This window comes from Leucopleurus acutus (assembly GCF_964270905.1).
Source record: "Leucopleurus acutus genome assembly, chromosome: 1".
NCBI classification, from domain to species: domain Eukaryota; kingdom Metazoa; phylum Chordata; class Mammalia; order Artiodactyla; family Delphinidae; genus Leucopleurus; species Leucopleurus acutus.
In genome coordinates this window covers 59,302,751-59,323,024 of record NC_139142.1, presented here as the reverse complement: position 1 = coordinate 59,323,024, position 20,274 = coordinate 59,302,751, and the positions used below count along the sequence as shown (strand labels likewise).

At 33.4% G+C, this 20,274-nt stretch overlaps 1 protein-coding gene across 6 annotated transcripts in view; it reads left to right on the top strand.

Moving 5' to 3' along the window:
- Positions 1 to 20,274, top strand: part of MIA2 (MIA SH3 domain ER export factor 2) — a 110,171-nt gene that overhangs the window by 77,316 nt on the left and 12,581 nt on the right. For all 6 annotated transcript variants that reach the window (XM_082836527.1, XM_082836529.1, XM_082836528.1 and 3 more), the window contains 7 exons: positions 91 to 192; positions 1,151 to 1,211; positions 1,752 to 1,787; positions 5,442 to 5,509; positions 6,742 to 6,824; positions 8,484 to 8,612; positions 11,827 to 11,985. In XM_082836527.1, coding sequence (XP_082692653.1) covers positions 91 to 192; positions 1,151 to 1,211; positions 1,752 to 1,787; positions 5,442 to 5,509; positions 6,742 to 6,824; positions 8,484 to 8,612; positions 11,827 to 11,985 — 638 coding nt within the window. The remainder of the gene's footprint in view (positions 1 to 90; positions 193 to 1,150; positions 1,212 to 1,751; positions 1,788 to 5,441; positions 5,510 to 6,741; positions 6,825 to 8,483; positions 8,613 to 11,826; positions 11,986 to 20,274) is intronic.

Here is a 20,274-nt window from a genome sequence, read left to right as displayed (position 1 = left end):
TATTTGCAGATTGCTTTATGGGAAGCAGTAATTGATTATTGATTATTTTATGACATATAGTAAAAGAAATAAAACACTTTTTGTTTTAAGGAAGTTAACAGCAGAGGAAAACTACCGGTTAGAGAAAGAGGAGAAACTTTCCAAAGCAGATGAAAAGATCAGCCATGCAGCTGAAGAGCTGGAGACCTATAGGTATTGAATATATTTTACCCCTTTCTTTTGAGGTGGGAAGAGTATCCAAAAGCCCAATACCAGAAAAAATAATAAAGCAACCAAAAAAACCCAACATATTTTTGATTCATTATTTTTCCCTTAGATGTCTTGCTATTATGCAATTACACAGAAAATATAGAAAGGAATCGCACTTTCAGTGTGTGCGATTTTAAATCTCTCACATTAGTTGGATTTGAATATGAGCGATCCTGTTTTATGTTAATATTAAGAACTTTATGAATGTGATTAATTTTAAGGTCTTTCCTCTTTGGTTCACATGGGGAAGAATGTATATAATGTTAATCAATTTGAGAAGTATGCCACCAAAAGGAGAGTAAGCCTTAATTAAAGTTATGAAGAAGTGTTTATAAGACCGTAAGTCTGGTTTTTACCTTAGCTCAATCCTCACTGAGCTAAGGTAAAATAATAGATATAATAAAAACCCAGAGAAAATAAGTGGCAAGATTCAACAGTATTCCAAATAGTTGTGATACTTCATTTTACATCGGGAAGAGTAAGCTTGAATTTTATCCAAAAGAAGGAATTGTCTTTTTAGTCTTATAAAGGTAATAAATAACAATTTATTTCTTATAGATCATTAATTTCCTAGAGTTCTATTAAGATTATATGAAGTCTGAATAAATCTCCCAATACTATGCTTCTTAAAAATAAAAATAAGCCAGTATACCATCTAATCTTTTCATGATCTTGATTTAGGTAAACCCAAGTAGTAGTACTCCTAAAGCTTAATTAATGTTGAAATTATATCAGGAAAAAATATACTTTAGAACCTCGTAAAGGTGATTAACATGTGGAGTTCTAGAGTTACATGAAACAAAGCACTCTAGGTGTTTTAATTAATATTTTCAGTAGAGATAGTGTGTTCTATAATTTCTTAGTATATGTTAATAGTAGAATGATTATTTGTTCTTTATAGAAAGCGAGCCAAAGATCTAGAAGAAGAATTGGAGAGAACCATTCATTCTTATCAAGGACAGGTAGGTATGTGCGTGCATGTGTGTGACTTAAAACAGTTGTGATTTGTTTGAATTGGTATCTGTTTTGATGCAGGAGTATAGTTACTCTCTTAAGGTTTTACACATGGCTGTGGAACATTTCTAGGTAGGCAGAGACTCTGGAACAAAAGATATTGTTTAAAGTTGCCATGTGAACTGATGCTGATTTGGGAATTTGGGTTGCATAAATAAATAAACATATATCAGCATTGGGGCCTTTGTTTAGTCTGGCTAGTTGTCTCTTAATTGGCACCTCCTATTGTAGTTGATAATTGTGTAAAATAGAAATGTTACTAGACAAAAATTTTAAGTTGTTTTTACATTCAGTTTTTGTTTAAAAGTATAATAGAGTAGATCATATGTATATGAAAATTTGCTTTAAAATGTTACTTGCTGACTTTTTAGAGATGCTTGAGTTATTTTTGAGTTTATGAGTTGCGTACTAAATCATAGTGGTAGGTGTGAATGTTTTTTACTGAAAAAAATTGTTGTCAGTACTATTTTAATGACTTTCTTTTTCAGATTATTTCTCATGAGAAAAAAGCACATGATAATTGGGTAAGTATTAAATTTTCTTAGGCTTTTTCATCAAATAGTTCTTTTTCCTAATTTAAATGAGCAGTGTAAAAAGTACACTTTTAAAACTGAGCAAAAAGGTGGTGTTTAAAGAAATCAGTTTCTTTTAATTTCACCAGTAGTGAAATTATGTTCCTTATGAACATACTTTGTTATGATACAGTTATTCACAAAATCTGACCTTTCCTTCTCCGCTTTCAGCACATTGCTTCTTTGCAAGGAGCTTATACTCTTTGCGGGAGGTGAGGTAGTGTTCATGGACTTGTTTCAGGCACTGGATTGTCAACTAATTACTTGTGGACAAATTACTTAAAATTCTCTGGGCCTGTTTACTCATCTGTAAAACAATGGGACTGTACTAAGTAATAATCTAGAGCCCCTCCTAATTCTAAAAGTTATACAATTCAGGTATCTGATTCTCATTGTTGAATTACTTGTTACACATTAAGAAAAAGACCATCATGAGAAATGACATGTCAGTGCTCCAGAGGAACTGTATGAGGAAGTGATAAGCATGTAGATTTTGACTAGTGATCAGGATGATCCCTCTAAAATGAAGAACTATTGTTAATAGCTGGCCTTTGGAAGACTTGTCCCTTGCAGTCTTCAAGGGGAAGCAGTGGGTGAATATGGGGTCTGGAGTCAACCTGTCTTGGTTGATATTCTGACTCTATCATCTACCACCAGTTTCCTTACCTAAAGACAGAGATATCATTAGTACCTATTTCATAGAGTTATTGTGATGGTTAAATAAGATAATTCTGTTAGCCAGGCACCTGACATATAGTAAGCACTCAGTAGATATTAACTGTTAAATTATCACTGTTGTTATACTGAAGCTTGGAAGGTATTTTTGTTTTTAGGCATGGATGTTTCTTGGAATGGAGATTTCAACTTACAGTGAGAGATTATATGTGTTGAATATCAAGGTCCTTCCCAATTTTGAGATTTTTGTATGCTTCTGTATTGAGTGGTCAAGTGAAGATTTGTTTTTGAATTAATAAGCTGGGCTTGGAAATGAATTTAGTCTTCTTCACCACTCCACCTTTTTTTAAAAAATTTTATTTATTTATTTTTGGCTGTGTTGGGTCTTCATTGCTGCACACAGGCTTTCTATAGTTGCGGCGAGCGGGGACTGCTCTTCATTGTGGTGCGTGGGCTTCTCTTTGCAGTGGTTTCTCTCATTGTGGAGCACGGGCTCTAGGCGCATGGGCTTCAGTAGTTGCGGCACGCAGGCTCAGTAGTTGTGGCTCACGGGCTCTAGAGCACAGGCTCAGTAGTTGTGGCACACGAGCTTAGTTGCTCTGTGGCATGTGGGATCTTCCCGGGCCAGGGATCGAACCCGTGTCCCCTGCATTGGCGGATTCTCAGCCACTGCGCCACCGGGGAAGCCCTCTCACCAGTTTCTAAATACTCAGATGCAAATTACTTTTTCAAGATGGAGAGGAACTGATGTTTATTAATATCTCTTATGTTCTAGGCACTGTACTTAAAGGCATTTTACATATATTACTCATTCAATCCACACTGTAACTCTGTAAAATAGGTATTATTATTCAGGTCTTACTGGTGAGGAAATAGCCCAAGGTCACATGATTAGAGAGGGAAGATTGGAAATTGAAAAATTGACCTTTCAGATTCATAAGTCTTGTACATTTTCTTTTCAATACATTGAATCTCTTGTTTAGTAAATAATGACATTGACTTTAAATTAAAACATGCAGAAAATATGCCCTTCATGTCTCAAATTGAAAAGATATTTTTCAGATTTTATAAAAATAATATATACTTATTGAACAAAAGTTCATACCATGTAGAAAAGTACAAAGAAGTAATCAGCAGTATTACTTTAATTTATTCCATACTTTTTTGATACATTTAGACATAAAGCACACATATATGTTTAAGAAAACAAAATCATATATTAACGTTTTATACCCTGCTTTCTTAATGTATCACAGATATTTTTTATGAATGTTTTATAATTTATATAAACCTTTCTCATTTTATAAACTTTTAGTTTGTTTCCACTATTTTACTGTTATAAATAATTTCATAATTTCAGATGTTATTTTCTCTATTGAGCATTTCTTTGCTCCATCCTGTTAGATTTAATCTTTTCTTCCTTCAAACTGTCATAGTACTTTGCTTTTTTGTATCCCGTGGCAGGTACTATGGTCATTTATATTTGTCCTTACCACAGATTTAAGCTTATAGGGACTGTTTCGTTTTCCATAACACCTGTTCCTAATAGAATCTTTTTTGCATATTGTAAATATTTAATATCTGAATACGAATGTTTTGGAATACAGTGCAGTTATTCACTGTAATTACAGTTTTTGCTAACCTTTGGGTATAAACTTTTCAAGTATGAATCATTGCCATCAGTTTATTTTTATATTTCTCTGTTGTAGGTATATCTTTAATATATACAATACTATAATCAGAGTAGAACTTACTTTTGACTTAACTATGCATTTTTTTTGCCATATGCTTAATAGTAAATATGTTACACTATAGACAACATTTAGAAATGATTTTAGTTCTGCATTATTAAAAGTGAAATGAATTGGTATTTTGTTAACTAAAATTGTTATGGTGTAGTATTCTTTTTTGTTAGTACAAAATTGATTATATAATTATATATCAGAAAAAGATTTACACATGGAATCTTTTTGATATTGAGTGCTAAAATGTGGTTAAGCTACATTTTTGGTGAATATTTGCCCAGTTAAAGTCAATTCTCAGGTGCAGTTCACCATTTTAAGTGAACACATTTGATAATATAGTTCTTTTTACTTGTAAAAAGTTACAGACTGAGTTAATTTACCTACCTTTTTGTGATCGTTACATTTGCTCTAGTGGATTGCATTAATCTGGCAGGTCTGATGTTCCACACCCTGTTGCTTGTAATCTGGAGAGTCCACAGAATAACTGGGAAACATGCAGTATTCTATACAAGCTTAATTTTGCCCACAACTATTTGGGTATATTGCATGTTCTTGGTATAAGTGTAAGCTTTTTTTTCTAAAACATATATACTCTGATTTTTATTAAATGAAAGTGTCTCTAAGCAAATGTAAAAGACTAAAGGAATGTATCTATACAGTGCTGTGTACTTAATAAACACACAGCATGCTTTGATTATATTCAGCCATTAAAAAAAAATGGCCTTTACCAGCTCTGAAACTGTTTTAGACCTTTATAGGTTCACAGAATTATAGTGATGTCTTTCCAGAGACGGTTACTTTGTTCCATAGCCAATGCGGCCATGCATAATGATCCTGAGTCTCAATTCCTAAGCTTGGGTCCTGTTACATTGCTCTTGTCATTTTATTTGGATATTTACAGCACCAAATAATGCTAATCCTTGACTTCACATCTAGCTAAAAGCATTTCTTGCAAGTACATGATTAAACTGCAGCCTTAGGCTCATGTCTTCTGGTTATATGAAACTCATTCCCTTTTAAAATAATTTTCTGAATTAGAATTTTTTTACATTGAGTTTACTGAAATGGATACTTAGTTACTTAAGTGACTGGGATATTTGTATGCCATTATTGAGATATTTATATATGCTTATCTTTCATTTTAAGTTTTCATAAATGTTTTTAAAGATATATTATTTTCCTTAAGTTGGCAGCTCGAACTACTGAAAGAAACCTCAATGATTTAAGGAAAGAAAATGCTCACAACAGACAAAAGTAAGTATCTTAGTGGGAATACTTTAAAAACTTTAGTTATGACTTTTATTCTTAGTTGTCATTTTAGTAATTAGTTAATACTTTTATAAGGATAAACAAGAAAGCTTTCAGTGAACCCAACATATCTAGTGGTAAAGTATCTATTAGTTTTACTAGGAGTTACTAGATTTTTGTTTGAAACACTTGTCTTGGAGAGGTTACTCTAACAGAAGGAAACTTTTCACAGATTCTTTTGTAAAAAGTAACTTAAAAAAAAATTTTTTTTTTTAAACCAGTGTAGGTAGCAGGAGATTACCAGAGATGGAGATAGACAGGATGAATCTCTCTGATATAGTACCTCTCAGAGTATTAGCATCTTTTAATGAATAAGTGGATAGAACGTTTATTATTTCTCTTTTTCCCTGGTTTTATTGCATTGGGTGGCATTGCTTTACAATAACAAAATGAATAGGAGGATAAAAGGGTACAGTGTACAATCGAAGGGAAGAGTAAACGCATTTCTATGAAGATTGTGAAGGTCTTCCCATAGTGTTATAATTTCTTGACAGAATGTACTATTAACATTATCCAGTATTAGTTTTAGTCGTCTTGTCTTTTCTACTCACAAATGAAAACTGAATGATTAAATGTTTCATTTCAGATCTGATGGTCAAGAACTAGAAATAAGATTCTTTTAAAATGTCATATTTTTCAGATAAAAAAATTTAGGAGTAAAATAGTAGGATGAGTTAATCAGATTCCAATTTTATGTTATGATTGGAATCATATGGATAACATAATGGAAAGCATATGGGACTCAGAGCTGGGAGCCCTGTGTTTTAATCCTGGTACTTTCATTTTGCATAAATCATTTAAACTGCTAGCTTCACTTTCCTTAGTTGTAAAATAATAGACTTGAACTGGTTGACCTTGGAGGACCCTTCAAGATCTTTCTAAAATTTGGATTCTGTGATATAGTACTCTTTATACTCTGTTTTTGAAGAAACAAAACAAAACAATTCCAAGCCTCAACAAAACATCACTATTACTAGGCCAAAAGGAACCTGTTACCCCAAAATAAATAGTGGGGGATATGGAAAGGTATTTTGGTCAGAATAATTTTAAAGGATCTGTTTCTCTCATGTAGATATTGAGATAGTGAAGAGTAGCTTGTACTTAATAGTGGCAGTTTCTTGAAATGTGGGTGCTTTTCTTGGATGAGTAACTTAGAGATGTTTGTTCTTTATTTGCAGGTTAACTGAAACAGAGTTTAAATTTGAACTTTTAGAAAAAGATCCTTACGCACTTGATGTTCCAAATACAGCATTTGGCAGAGGTAGTTTTTTTTTTTTAATCCTTCATTTAAAATGCATATATTTTTATACATATTGCATATATAGTTTATATTAGTGTGAATTAACACTGCTAATAAATATTTTAGATTTTGGAGCTAGGGTCCTAATCTGAGTTCTCTCATGGTCTCCCAATTTTCTGAGTTTTGTTCTCTCACAATAATGTAAATAATGGCTGCCTCCTTTTCTCAGTGGCATTTGGTAAGATAAAGTATGTTTAGTACCTTGAGCTCCTTGAGAAGCAAAGTGCTTTGTACATAGTAAGGTACTCATTAGTTATTTTTTTGGAGAATGAATAAGGATTGCTTAAATGGAATAGCATTGTGACTGTTTATATATTAACTATTCTTTGGAATTTGCTTGAATTATAAAAATAAGAATTAAAACAACTGGTTTTAAATTATTTAAAAGTATTCATTAAAAAGTTGGGAAAACCTTAATAATATGAGTTTTGATTGCTTTAATTATCCCTAAAAGAAACAGTTCTTTAGAAGATGTATTTAATATTTCTGTCCATTCATTAATGAGTTAGCATCTTTATGATCTCATACTATTCCAAATAGTTAAAATTTTTCCAAATAATTTTGGTTGAATTGGAATTAAGCTTCTAGGGCAGTGAAAACAAACTTATTTTTATATAGGTAGATTCCCCCTTTAATAACTGTTGAAAAGTTATAAAAATCACTTTTGAGAGTCCAGTTTCATTAAAATGAAAGTATTTCTACATTAAAAAATAGAAGATTGTTATGGATTTCAAATAGGAACAAAATCTGGAGTGGGGGGAATTATTCAGAAGGAATTTTTATCTGAATCTAAAGCAAAAAAGTCTCAGGGTAAATAATGCTTTGATCTTTTGTTGTAACTATATTTGAATATTATATAAGCTACATAATAAAATTTAACATGTTTGGAAAAGTGTTATTTTGGTGGCATTTAAGTTTGTTTGTTTTTTGATGTTGTTGATTTTTGATCTTTGAAAGTATAACCATTATTTGAGAATGGTGAAGTTTGTAAAATGATAAGGCTCTTCTTGGTTATATGGTTTATAGATAAAGTGATTTATTTAATGAATTATTTTATGTAAACTGAATTTTCACTGGTGATGAATCAAAAGTAATTTCTGATGTTTCAGAGTATTTTGTGGGTTTTTTTTTTCCTACTTTTCAAAATGTGAGCTTTTCTCAAGTAATTCATGGCCCAACACAGCCTATCTGGGACTGGCCCTGATTTAAACAGAGCCCTTCCATGTTACAACCTTCACCAGCTTAAATATCTGGAAACATACTGCCATTAAAAACAAAACAAAACCAAACAAACTTCATGCCCCTGAAGTCCTCTTACTACTGTAAAATATGATGTCCTTTGCTTAATATTGTATGGTTATTCAAGTGTATTAGTTACCAAGGAGATGATGTTTTTATTGACTGAAGTGTCCATTTGGTAGATAGACTTTAAAAACAGAGGGTTCAATATTTAATTCTATCCCATATCAGCAAAACCCAAGGCATGGTTAGTATTTAAGACAGGGATTAAACTTAAATTGGCAATAGAATGACCCGAAGGTAATTGTTGAAATGGGATTCTAATCTGTAGTGTAGGTAATTGAAACTATGAATTTAAATATGCTGTTTTAATTATTCCAGAGCATTCCCCATATGGTCCCTCACCATTGGGTCGACCTTCACCTGAAATGAGAGCTTTTCTCTCCCCTCCAACTTTGTTGGAGGGTCCACTCAGACTCTCACCTTTGCTTCCAGGGGGAGGAGGAAGAGGTATATTGTTTAAACATCTTTATTACTCTAGATTTCTTCCTTACTTTATATTTTCATCTCAACTTATCTTTAAAATGATCTTTAAAATAAACCTTTGCAAAATACAGGCATTCCTTGCACTTATTCTGAGTTACTTTTGTTTGGAAAAGGAGCTCTGTGACATCTAATTTGAATATATTTTTCCCTTAGAAACACTGTTATAATGGATTACATTTTGTTCAAGGACTTGATATATATCTTTTAAAATCATATTTTAACTTCTTAAAAACTGTATTATACTATATATCACTTTATAAAGGATACATAAAATTGAATTTTAATGAAACATTATTGGAATATGGAATTTTAAAAATCTTTTTTACCTTATTATCATGATCTTTTTCATGGTAGAAAATCAACAAGTGAAAGATCCTTTTTTTTTAAAAAAAAAAAAAACAAGGAATTCAGAAGTGCTCTCTTGAAGGCAGAGTTTTGATGGGAACCTAAAAGAGACCTAAATCATTTGTTAATACTTTGAGAAACTGACCCCAAATTGTCTGCTTTGTTACCTTCTTATGTGTTTTTGAGAATTTCCAGAGCCACTTCAAGCCCAAGCATTAGCTATTGATCTTTCTGCATTTACCTCATCAGCGCTTACCCTGATGTTACCTGTATATCTGGAGTTTTACTCTTTTGATCTCTCAACTATATTTTGTTTACTTTGTCAAGTTACTTTAAAATTTTCCCTTGAGTTGTAGCAAAATTCAAACCTATGTATTCCAAAATCAAGAGTCTTAGGTTTTTAGCACCAAATCTGTGTTTATATCATGTCATATTATACACACCAACATAAATGTAATTGAAACCAATCACATGAAATAGCACTACCCTTACTATTTTTGATGCTTTCTGATATCTTCTGTTCAGTTCTATTCCATTTCATTAAAAAAGAATGCTAGTTAAGATTAAGTTAATTTCATGTACCACAATGGGTTGTAGCCAGCAGTCTGAAAAACAGTGCCCTAGAAATAAGGGTATATAATTGGCAAAACTGCAAATGTGAATCACTGGAAGTTGAATGACATAAGTCAAGGATTGCTTGTAGTCAACTGAATATTTGGAATAACAGTAAAAATTACCTTTGATTTCTCCTCTCCTATTTAAATTACTTTCCTTTCTTTTTAAATTACTTTCAAGATACAGTGTGGTTAGCATTTGCAAGTGTGTTTTACTATTCATTAGAAAAGCTACAGAAGTTTTAGGTAAGTTATCAGCAGGTCTTAAAAAGAGTTGTTTTGAACTAAAAGTTTCTGTGACCCACCAGAGAAGAATGACCTTTCCTTTCCTTCCTCTTGTTATCATTTTTTTTTTTGAAAGTTTGGATGAGATAGATGTTTGAATAAGGTTGAGTATAGGAAAATGATTTCTTTTTAGAGTAAATTTTATGTAACTTTTGGACTGAATGAAAAATCTTAACCTTTAGCGTTTTCATGTTTGCAGTTTTTCACCTGGTAGTCACTTGGCCTGTACTTTGTTCCCTGGAAGTAAACAATCAGGAGAAAGCCTTTGAATGTCTCCTTTAAAGATCTGTCCTTCACTCTAGACAAACAGCCTAATGGACTCTCGCACATGTCTCATTGATTTAATTTTCTGCTTTCCCAGCCTTTTTCTTCTAATGAACTGATTAGAAAGATGAACATGCTAAAGGACTAAGGAAAAGTTGATGTTCTGATATAAAAGTCAGTTGGCCTCCTGGCTCTACAAAAGAGAGTAGATAGGACACTTTTAAAGATTACTACATATTAAAAAAAAAATGGTTATACTTACTTGTACAAGTTACCATGAAAAGGTCATATTAGTTTTAGCCTCTTTTTTTTTTAAGGTTTATATTTTATTTATTTTTTACATCTTTATTGGAGTATAGTTGCTTTACAGTGGTGTGTTAGTTTCTGCTTTAGTCTCTTCTTTTAAAGGAGATACTGAAATGTGGATAGCATTGTAGAAAGATTTCTATTAAAACAATTTTTTTAAAACTGTTTTTTGAACTCATTCCCCCCTCAATGACAGATGAAGTATTAATTTATTTTGTTATTTAATGTTAAAAATTTTTTAATATTTTTCATTTTAATTGAATATGGGTTATTAATTGAGGTACCATTCTTTCTGTGATCATAGGAAAGGAACTTTAAAATGATTCCCCTTCTTTATAAATGTTAGCATGTCAGTTTTTCTTATCCAAATGAGTGTTACCTTGTTCAAAGTGTTTATTTTGACAGTGCTGTTGTTTTTGAAACTCTTGTTTTAGACTCGCCTTCAGAGTTGTGAGCTGTCTTTGAAGGTGAATTTGATATTTAGAAATTGCTAGAAGCCATTTAAAGCCAAATTTATTTGGCAGATATAAAGTTTGTAATCAGACTGGTTAAAATCATTTTGGGGCAGAAGTAGAGAGTCATGTTACAACATTAAGATCCAGTTTTTTGAGTGGCTCATAAGTTAATCTGAGTACATTTCTAAAAGAGTTGTTCTAAAAAAATACTTCGAGGGCTTCCCTGGTGGCGCAGTGGTTGAGAATCCGCTTGCCTATGCAGGGGACGCGGGCTCGTGCCCCGGTCCGGGAGGATCCCACATGCCGCAGAACGGTTGGGCCTGTGAGCCATGGCCGCTGAGCCTGTGCGTCCGGAGCCTGTGCTCCGCAGCGGGAGAGGCCACAACAGTGAGAGGCCCGCGTACCGCAAAAAAAAAAAAAAAACAAACAAACTTCGAGTCGTTTCAGAAATATTGAAATAGGTATATTAGCCTCTAAGATGACTGTTTTAAAGGCATCATGTGCTTTTTGACTATCGGCATATTAGTTTAAGCAACAAAAACCTGATTTTGTAATTATTACATCTGGTATAGACATCTCTTGCTTTGCAATTTACTTTCTACCCTTATTTTTCAGACTTAGTGGTTATAATTTTCAATTTAACCACTGATTTTATGTGTAAATAATGATGGTGATAACATTTAAAAATATTTTATAGGCAAGTGTTTGCTTATGTACATGACAATTATTTTTTCCTTTTTGTCTTAGAAATGGCTTTGGTAGGATAGAGTTACAGTCTAATGTGTCTTAGGGAAACTTTGTTGGAATCTGATTGTTTTTCCTTTTTAAAAAGGTCTCGATTTTATTTGATGATGGATCTTGTAATACTTTTTTAGATAAAACATAGTTGTATTTTTCTTCTTTAATTAGGCTCAAGAGGCCCAGGGAATCCTCTGGACCATCAGATTACCAATGAAAGAGGAGAATCAAGCTCTGATAGGTTAACTGATCCTCATAGAGCATCTTCTGACACTGGGTCCCTTTCACCTCCCTGGGAACAAGATCGTAGGATGATGATTCCTCCATCAGGTATGAAAAGAGTATGTTAGTATGTTTATTTGAAAGGCAAGCAGTATGTGCAACATACAGGAACGGAAGAAAAGAGGAGAACGTGTGTGCCCTGTCTTAAGAAAAGCCATGATATATATTAGAAAACAACAATACACACATTTCCAAATAGAATAATTAGGGATAATTGTTCACATTACAGAAGGCTGTCCTCTCTGCCCCCCCCCGCCCCCCCGCCGCCCCATGGAATGTCTTTATTGTTTTTGTTGCTCATAGAAGTGATACATGTTTATATTTATGTTAGAAAATCCAAACAATGGAGAAATGTATAATTAGGAAAGTGAAAAAAATCCCCCTCATCATCTTAAGCATGCCCTTCCCAGAATTTAGTTTTATATCTTTTAGGGAGTTCCTTTTAGGTATGCATTCATAAACCTAGGTATACCAATTCCTTCATCACTTCTGTGCAGTTATACTATTCACCTTCTTGTAATTGTCTTTTTTTTTTTTTTTAATTTTATTTATTTATTTTTGGCTGTGTTGGGTCTTCGTTTCTGTGCGAGGGCTTTCTCTAGTTGCGGTGAGCGGGGGCCACTCTTCACCGCGGTGCGCGGGCCTTTCACTGTCACGACCTCTTGTGTGGAGCACAAGCTCCAGACGCGCAGGCTCAGTAGTTGTGGCTCACGGGCCTAGTTGCTCCGCGGCATGTGGGATCTTCCCAGACCAGGACTCGAACCCATGTCCCCTGCGTTGGCAGGCAGATTGTCAACTACTGCGCCACCAGGGAAGCCTGTAATTGTCTTTTTACCTTGAACAGTATATCTTAGATTAATTGCCAAAATAAATATATTTACCAGAAGACTCACAGTAGAACATCCTGAAGTAAGGCAATAACTGCTGTTCTCCTGATAGAACTAAAATCTCCCCTACTTTCTCAAGGGATGTAGTTTAAATTACTCAGCTTGCTAATCTTTTATTTATGCATAGTGTTTCACGGACAGACACTGTTATGTAAAATGAACTGTGCCTGCTTTGTATAAATTAGTTACAATTAAAAAAGTATACTAGTTCAGATTGTTTCCTGAGGAGTTGGAGGTAAGAATACTGTGATAAAAAAACCTTTAATTCCAAGAATTAGCCTTTGCTTTGATAGTGTGTATGTTCTATGAAGTGGTACCTCCTTTGGTTTGATATCACTTTCCTCGGCTTGATATCACTCGAATATCAGCTTCATAAAGACAGAGATTTGTGTCACTGTAGTTCACTGCTGTATCTCTAGCACCTAGAACAATGCTGGACCTATAGTACTTGCCCAGTAAATATTTGTTGAATGAATGAATACCCCAATAATTCACAGAAAGCTGAATATTTTTTCTTATTGTTTTTATATTTAGAAATATATATGCTATGACTTAAAAACTTAAGAATCTGTTAGCAGGTGGCATAGAACATCCTTTTTTCAAGGACTTTTTCTTGAGTAACTTTCATTTTAAAGTTTAGCTGTGATAAAAATAAAGATTAATAAACTACAGCCCCTTTCTTAAGGAACTTGATTTCAAGGTTTTGTTGGATATCATATTTCTGTATATCTTTGTAGAGGACATTCCTTTTGAGAATTTACAAGCTGTCAGTACCAAGAGTCCCTGTCACATGCTCTGCCTACCTCCCCAAGTATTATCCAGTGTAGTGATTCTCAAACTTGGCTTATCATCAGAAATAATCTAGGGAACTTCAAAAAAAAATGCAAATACCTGGGTTTCACCTCATTACACCCTTTTTTTGGGTAAATTTTATTGAAGTATAGTTGATTTATATTACACCTTCTGAACATGAACTCTGGAGGTAAGCTCTGTATTTCTAAAAAACTCCCTAGGAGGTTCTGAGGATTAGCTAAATTTAAGAACCACTAATCTATTCAGTGCCCTTACTAAATGGAGAAGGGCATTGAGTCCCTGAAGAGATAAGCTAACAATCTTAGGTTAAAACAGCCAGGTGAGGAGCTGAGACTAGAGCTCAAATAGTAGTGACTGTTATCCATAAAATTGGAACAAATTTTACATGTCCTTTAAAAACTGCCTGAAACCTGTAATTTTTCAGACATTTCAGTGTTGTCCCAGGTCTCTGAGTCTCTTTTCATTTTGTTTCCAATTTTTTTCCCTTCTTTTTTCAGTTGAATAATTTCTTTTGATCTGTCTTCAAGTTTAGTGACTCTTCCCTCTGTCACTTCCATTCTGCTGTTAAGCCCATCCAGTACAATTTTATTTTAGATATTGTATTTTTCAGTTCTAGAATTTCCTTTTTTTTTTTAAGTTTTGATTTCTTTGCTGAAATTTCTTACTTTTTAAAAATCACTATAAGTATTTTTTAAACCCCAATATCTGCTTTAAAGTCCTTGTATGGTCATTCTAACATCAAGGTCATCTTGAGGATGGCCTCTATTGATTGTATTTTCCCTTTAAGAATGGGTCACATTTTTCTGTTTCTTTGTATATTAATTTTGGATTGTATTATAGACATTGTGGAGGTTCTGGATTCTACCGTATTCCTCTGAAGACTGTTGTTTGTTTTGTGTTACAAGACAATTAAGTTGGTGAAACTGTAGACTTATTCTCTCCTGTGGTGGGTAGCAGCTCAAATATCAGTTCAGTTTTTAGCCTTTGCTGAAAACTGGTTAAGTTTGCCTCACATGTGTGTGGTTCAGGGGTCAGCAATAGACTTGGGCAGAAAACTCAGAATTTTAGGTTCCACTTCTCTGGCTCTCATGAGCTCTGTCCTTTGGTTTTTCAAGCCAGAAAGTTCTGTGAATTTTGACTGCTCTGTGCTATAGTTTGACTGTGGTCTGCTTTCAGGCTAAACTATAAAGGAAAACTCACCCCATATGGGTCCCTTCTTTCAAGTTCCCACTCCTTTCCCAAATCTGCCTACTTTTGTTCGTGGTCCTGAGTCTTCAGCTATTTATTTCATTATTTTTAAATTTTTTGATTTTTTCCAGTTTTATTGAGATACATAATTGACACACAGCACTGTGTAAGTTTAAGGTGTACCGCACAATGAGTTGCCTTACACACATCGTGAAATGATTACCTACCATAATAAGTTTAGTGACATCCATCATCTCATATAGATACAAAATAAAAGAAAAAAGTTTGGGAATTCCCTGGCAGTCCAGTGGTTAGGACTCGGTGGTTTCATTCCCGGGGCCTGGGTTTGATTCCTGGTCGGGGAACTAAGATACCACAAGCCCCGTGACTCAGCCAAAAAAAAGGAAAAAAAAATTTTTTCCCTCGTGATGGGAACTCTTAGTATTTATTGTCTTAACAATTTTCCTATGTATCATACAGCAGTGTTAACTACGGTCATCATGTTGTACATTACATCCCTAGTACTTATTTATTTTATGACTGGTGGTTTGTACCTTTTGATCCCCTTCACCCAGTTTCCCTTCTCTCTCCCCCCACCTCCGGTAACCACAAATCGAATCTCTTTTTCTATGAGTTTGGTTTTTGGTTTTTCAGATTCCACATGTAAGTGTGATCATGCAGGATTTGTATTTCACGTAGCATAATGCCCTCGAGGTCCATTCATGTTTTCACATATGGCAAGATTTCCTTCTTTTTTATGGCTGAATAATATTCCATTGTTTGTATGTGTATATACATTTTCTTTATCCATTCATCCATCAATGAATTCTTAAGTTGTTTCCATGTCTTGGCTATTGTAAATAATGCTGCAGTGAATATGGGGATGCAGATATCTTTTCAAGTTAGTGTTTTTGGTTTTTTTTGGGATAAATACCCAGAAGTGGAATTCCTGGATCATATGGTAGTTCTATTTTTAATTTTTTGAGGAACTTTGATACTGTTTTCTATAGTAACTACACTTCAGGTAGTTATTTTTTGTAAATTGTCTGGACTTATTATATGTAGGAGGGTCAGTCTGTTATGAGCTTACTCTGCCATGCTAGAAATGGAACCTGGTATCCATTATTTTCAGAGTCTAACTGAAAATTCAAAATTGTGAGCTTCTGAATCTGCCATGCTAGAAGTGGAACCTGGTATCCATTATTTTCAAAGTCTAACTGAAAATTCAAAATCGTGAGCTTCTGAATTAACGTCTTCATAGAAGAGATATATATCCATTCGATAGAGAGTGTTTCCAAATAATGTAACTGATCCATTTGGTTTAACACAGGGGCACCTGTGCCAGTGCTAATCTTAATGAAATAGGATAACTCTACAGAAAGAGCGAAGGAATTTTAGAGACTGTCTTATACTTTACGAATGAGTGGGATTAAATGACTCCTAAGATTCTACTTGAATTGGAGCAATGCTGATAAATGTATTTAGCTATTAGCCCTGTTTTCACCTAGAGTAAAATTATAAAAATATTCTGTGTTTGCCCTCAGTACATCCCTATTTCATCTAAATAGTCACTGAACAGGTTTCTGGGTTGATTCTTTTATTTTGTGTTACTCTTAGCTAATTGGTAAATTAGAACACTGAATAAGGAAGGAGGAGACCTAGGTTTTTATCATAACACTGATGTTAATTTTTTGTATAATCTTGAGTTTTTCATTTTACCTGTCACTGTTTTCTCAGCTCTAAAATGTGGACTTGCATAAAATAAGAGATGGCAATAATCTAATCTCCCCCTACCTACATTTTATATTATGTTGAATTATCAGGACTCATGAAGAGTCCTGCTTTCCAGTAATAATTGTGTCTTTAAGATTTTTCTTAAATTTTAAAATATTTTAATTTAAAACACTTGTGTTAAAAAATAATGACAACGAGAATAACTAAATTTCTGAAAGATGTGGCCTCCATAGTTGTTTCAGATTTTCTGTAATTTAGTCCTATTAAGCATACTTTGTAAAATTCATATATTCCCTTAACATGTTAGTACCTGGCCAAAATTAAAAAATTTTTTCTTTACTTAAGAAGAGTAAGCAGAAATAATTTTAAATGATTCTATAATTCCAAGGAATCATTTGTTTTTGCACTGTTAAATACTTCGGGGTGGGGGGAATGTTCTTACCTTATATAGTCAAAAAAGATATACTCTAGCTTGTCTTTTTCCTGTATATTACATTTCAGATATTTTTATTACTTAGAAGTTTTGTTAGCAGTATAGATCTAGTTTCTTCAAGTAATCAACATTTTATTTTCACTATTTTTAGCTTCAAATCAATCTTTTAATAGACCAATATAGGTTTTAATCATCTTTTCTTCCAAAATTCTGCAGTGTAATGTATATGTTCATCTAACATTCTTTTATGTGTTTATAATTTAGAGTGCATGTTGTAGAGCAAGAATGGTTCAGGTGAAAAAGTATTTGGACTGGAAATTAAGAAATTTGGTTTCTAATCTTCACTCTTTTTAATCGTTTTATGTGTTTTGAAACTTGTTTTATCTCTTTGGACCTCAGTCCTTATATCAGTGAGAGAGATGAACTGAGTGATCTGTGTAATCTGTTTATCTGAGTAGTAGAAAATTTAGTTAGGTAGGGCTTCCCTGGTGGCACAGTGGTTGAGAGTCCTCCTGCCGATGCAGGGGACACGGGTTCGTGCCCCGGTCCGGGAAGATCCCACATGCCGTGGAGCAGCTGGGCCCGTGAGCCATGGCCGCTGAGCCTGCGCGTTCTCTGCAACGGGAGAGGCCACAACAGTGAGAGGCCCGCGTACCGGAAAAAAAAAAAAAAAAAAAGAAAATTTAGTTAGGTATTAATGGTTAATGCTGAATTTGTTAGATAATGTTCAATCTAGTTGGTAGACCAAATAGCATATTGTAATATGCAATGTTAGTAAAACCAAAGACTATTTACACATTCTTTTCTAAACCTAATTGATGAACATACCTTTTTCAATTCTTAAAAACTTCTTATTGGGAGATTTCCTGTTCTAGGTCAAGCTACAATTTAATCAAATCGGTAAATGTTGACACCAGTAAGCAGTGATAAGTTATGTTAATACCTAGGGCAACCACCAAAAAAATCCTCAAAAATACTATGGATCAGATAAATCATCATCAGAATAGACATGCTTTTCAAGCCCCAAGATTGATCATATCCTGTGCCATGAAACAAACCTTAACAAATTTAAAAGAATTGAAATCATATAGTGTGTTCTCTGACATTGGTGGAATCAAGCTAGAAATGAACTATTGATACATGCAATAATTTGAATAGATCTCAAGGGCATTATGTTGACTAAAAAAAAAATCTCAGAAGGTCACATATTATATGATTTCATGTATATAACATCCTTGAAATGACAAAATCATAGAACTAGAAAACAGATTAGTGGATGCCATGAGTTAGGGATGGAAGGGGGAGGAGAGTGGATGTGACTAAAGGGTAGCATGGAGAGATCTTTTTGGTAATGGAATAGTTCTGTATCTTGAGTGTGGTAGTGGTTTCACAAATCTACACATGTGATAAAATGGCAAGAACTATACATGTTAGTCATAGGACCAACGTTAGTTTCCTGGTTATTATATTGCTCTATATTTGTGAAAGATGTAAACATTTGGGGAAACTGGGTAAAGGGTATGCAGGAACTTTCTGTATTATTTTTGCAGCTCTCTGGGAATCTTTATTTTAAAATCAAAAGTTAAAAAAAAACCTTCTTATCTGGATACAATACACATATAGTAAAGTGCAGGTGTTTTAAAGCATATTAACCTGATGATTATTTCACAATTTGAGCACACCTATAAACCAGCATTCAGATTAAGGGACAGTTTTCTGATTATTTTTATTCATCTTATGAATTTAGATAGAAATCTTTACAATTAAAGCAGAAAAAATGTTCTTGATAAATAATATAAATAAGTTAATATTCACATATCATAAGTAATCAGAATTAGAATTTTAACAGGAAAATGTTCTGGAAATAACAAGCCCATTATAAATTCTTAATAAATATTGGACTGCAACAAAAATTTAATCAGTGTGACTTACCTTGCTCAGTGTTTCATTCCGTAAGAAGTGGAACTTTATTCTGTGCGGTTCTCATCCTGTTGAAGTTCAGGAGTAGAAAAGCAAACACATGAAAGTGCTTTTTAAAACCTCTCTTTGAATCACAGTAGCTAACATTTGATTGGCAAAGCAAGTCACATGACAGAATTTGGAACCATTGGGCAGGATATATATTCTACCTCTTAAGAACAAGGATACAAGGAAGGGTGAAGAATTGAGGTCATGAATGCAGTCTACCCAGAGGGGTTATACTTTTATAATGTGTTTTCACTTATTATATAACTATCTTTTTAAAAATATATTGGGGTAACATAATTTCTTAGATATTAAAATTACCTTTTGGAAGAAAGGAATGTATGATTTTTCTGTTTAGTTCCACTTAAGTAAATTGCCTTGTTTTCTTTGTACTTGCTCTTATTTACAAAGCTGTGCATAGTAAGCAATCTTGAAGAGTAATAATTTAAGCAAGTTTTTAGAAAGTCTTAAAATACGATCTCTTAACTCCCATATTTAGTAGTTACTAATACATTTTAAGAGGCATGCATATCAAAATATTCTTATGCTTTTTATAAACTGTAATTAGTAACTATGTTTCAACAATACTAATAACAAATAATTCAAATAAGAAAAGTAATGCTAGAATTTAAAGGATAGTTTTTTGACTGTCAGGGTATGAATCTGCAGGATTCTTGGCTTTTAGTCTTTTAACTGATTCTTGAGAATTATATCTACAAATAATATGTAGTGTGGGTATTAATCATTAATATATTCATGAATCTAACAAGAAAGATAGTAATTGTGTCTAAGTTCATGTAAATACTTTATTTTGTTAGAATTTTAAGTTAAAAAAAAAATAAGAAAACCACAGATACTTTAATGAAAAAAGTTTCAGTTTTTATCATTTTTTCACCCTTTGGTATTCTTGACCTCTCAGTGCCCCTCTTGATCTTTCAGTGCTCTGACTTCAGTGTCCTTCTGTTCCTCTATCTAGCCTCACAGCCTCCTTTTCTAGGAATAGAGAAGTTAATAGAGAAGAATGAGAATCTTAATTCTCAGCAGATCTTGTGCTACTTAATGTAGAGAGATATGCATTAAAGGTGAATTATGTCACTTCCCCTCCTTGTACTTTTTTTTTAATAAATAAATTTATTTATTTATTTATTTTTGGCTGCATTGGGTCTTCATTGTTGCATGTGGGCTTTCTCTAGTTGTGGCCAGCGGGGGCTACTGTTCGTTGCAGTGCGTGGCCTTCTCATTGCGGTGGCTTTTCTTGTTGAGGAGCACAGGCTCTAGCCGCATAGGCTTCAGTAGTTGTGGCACGCGGGCTCAGTA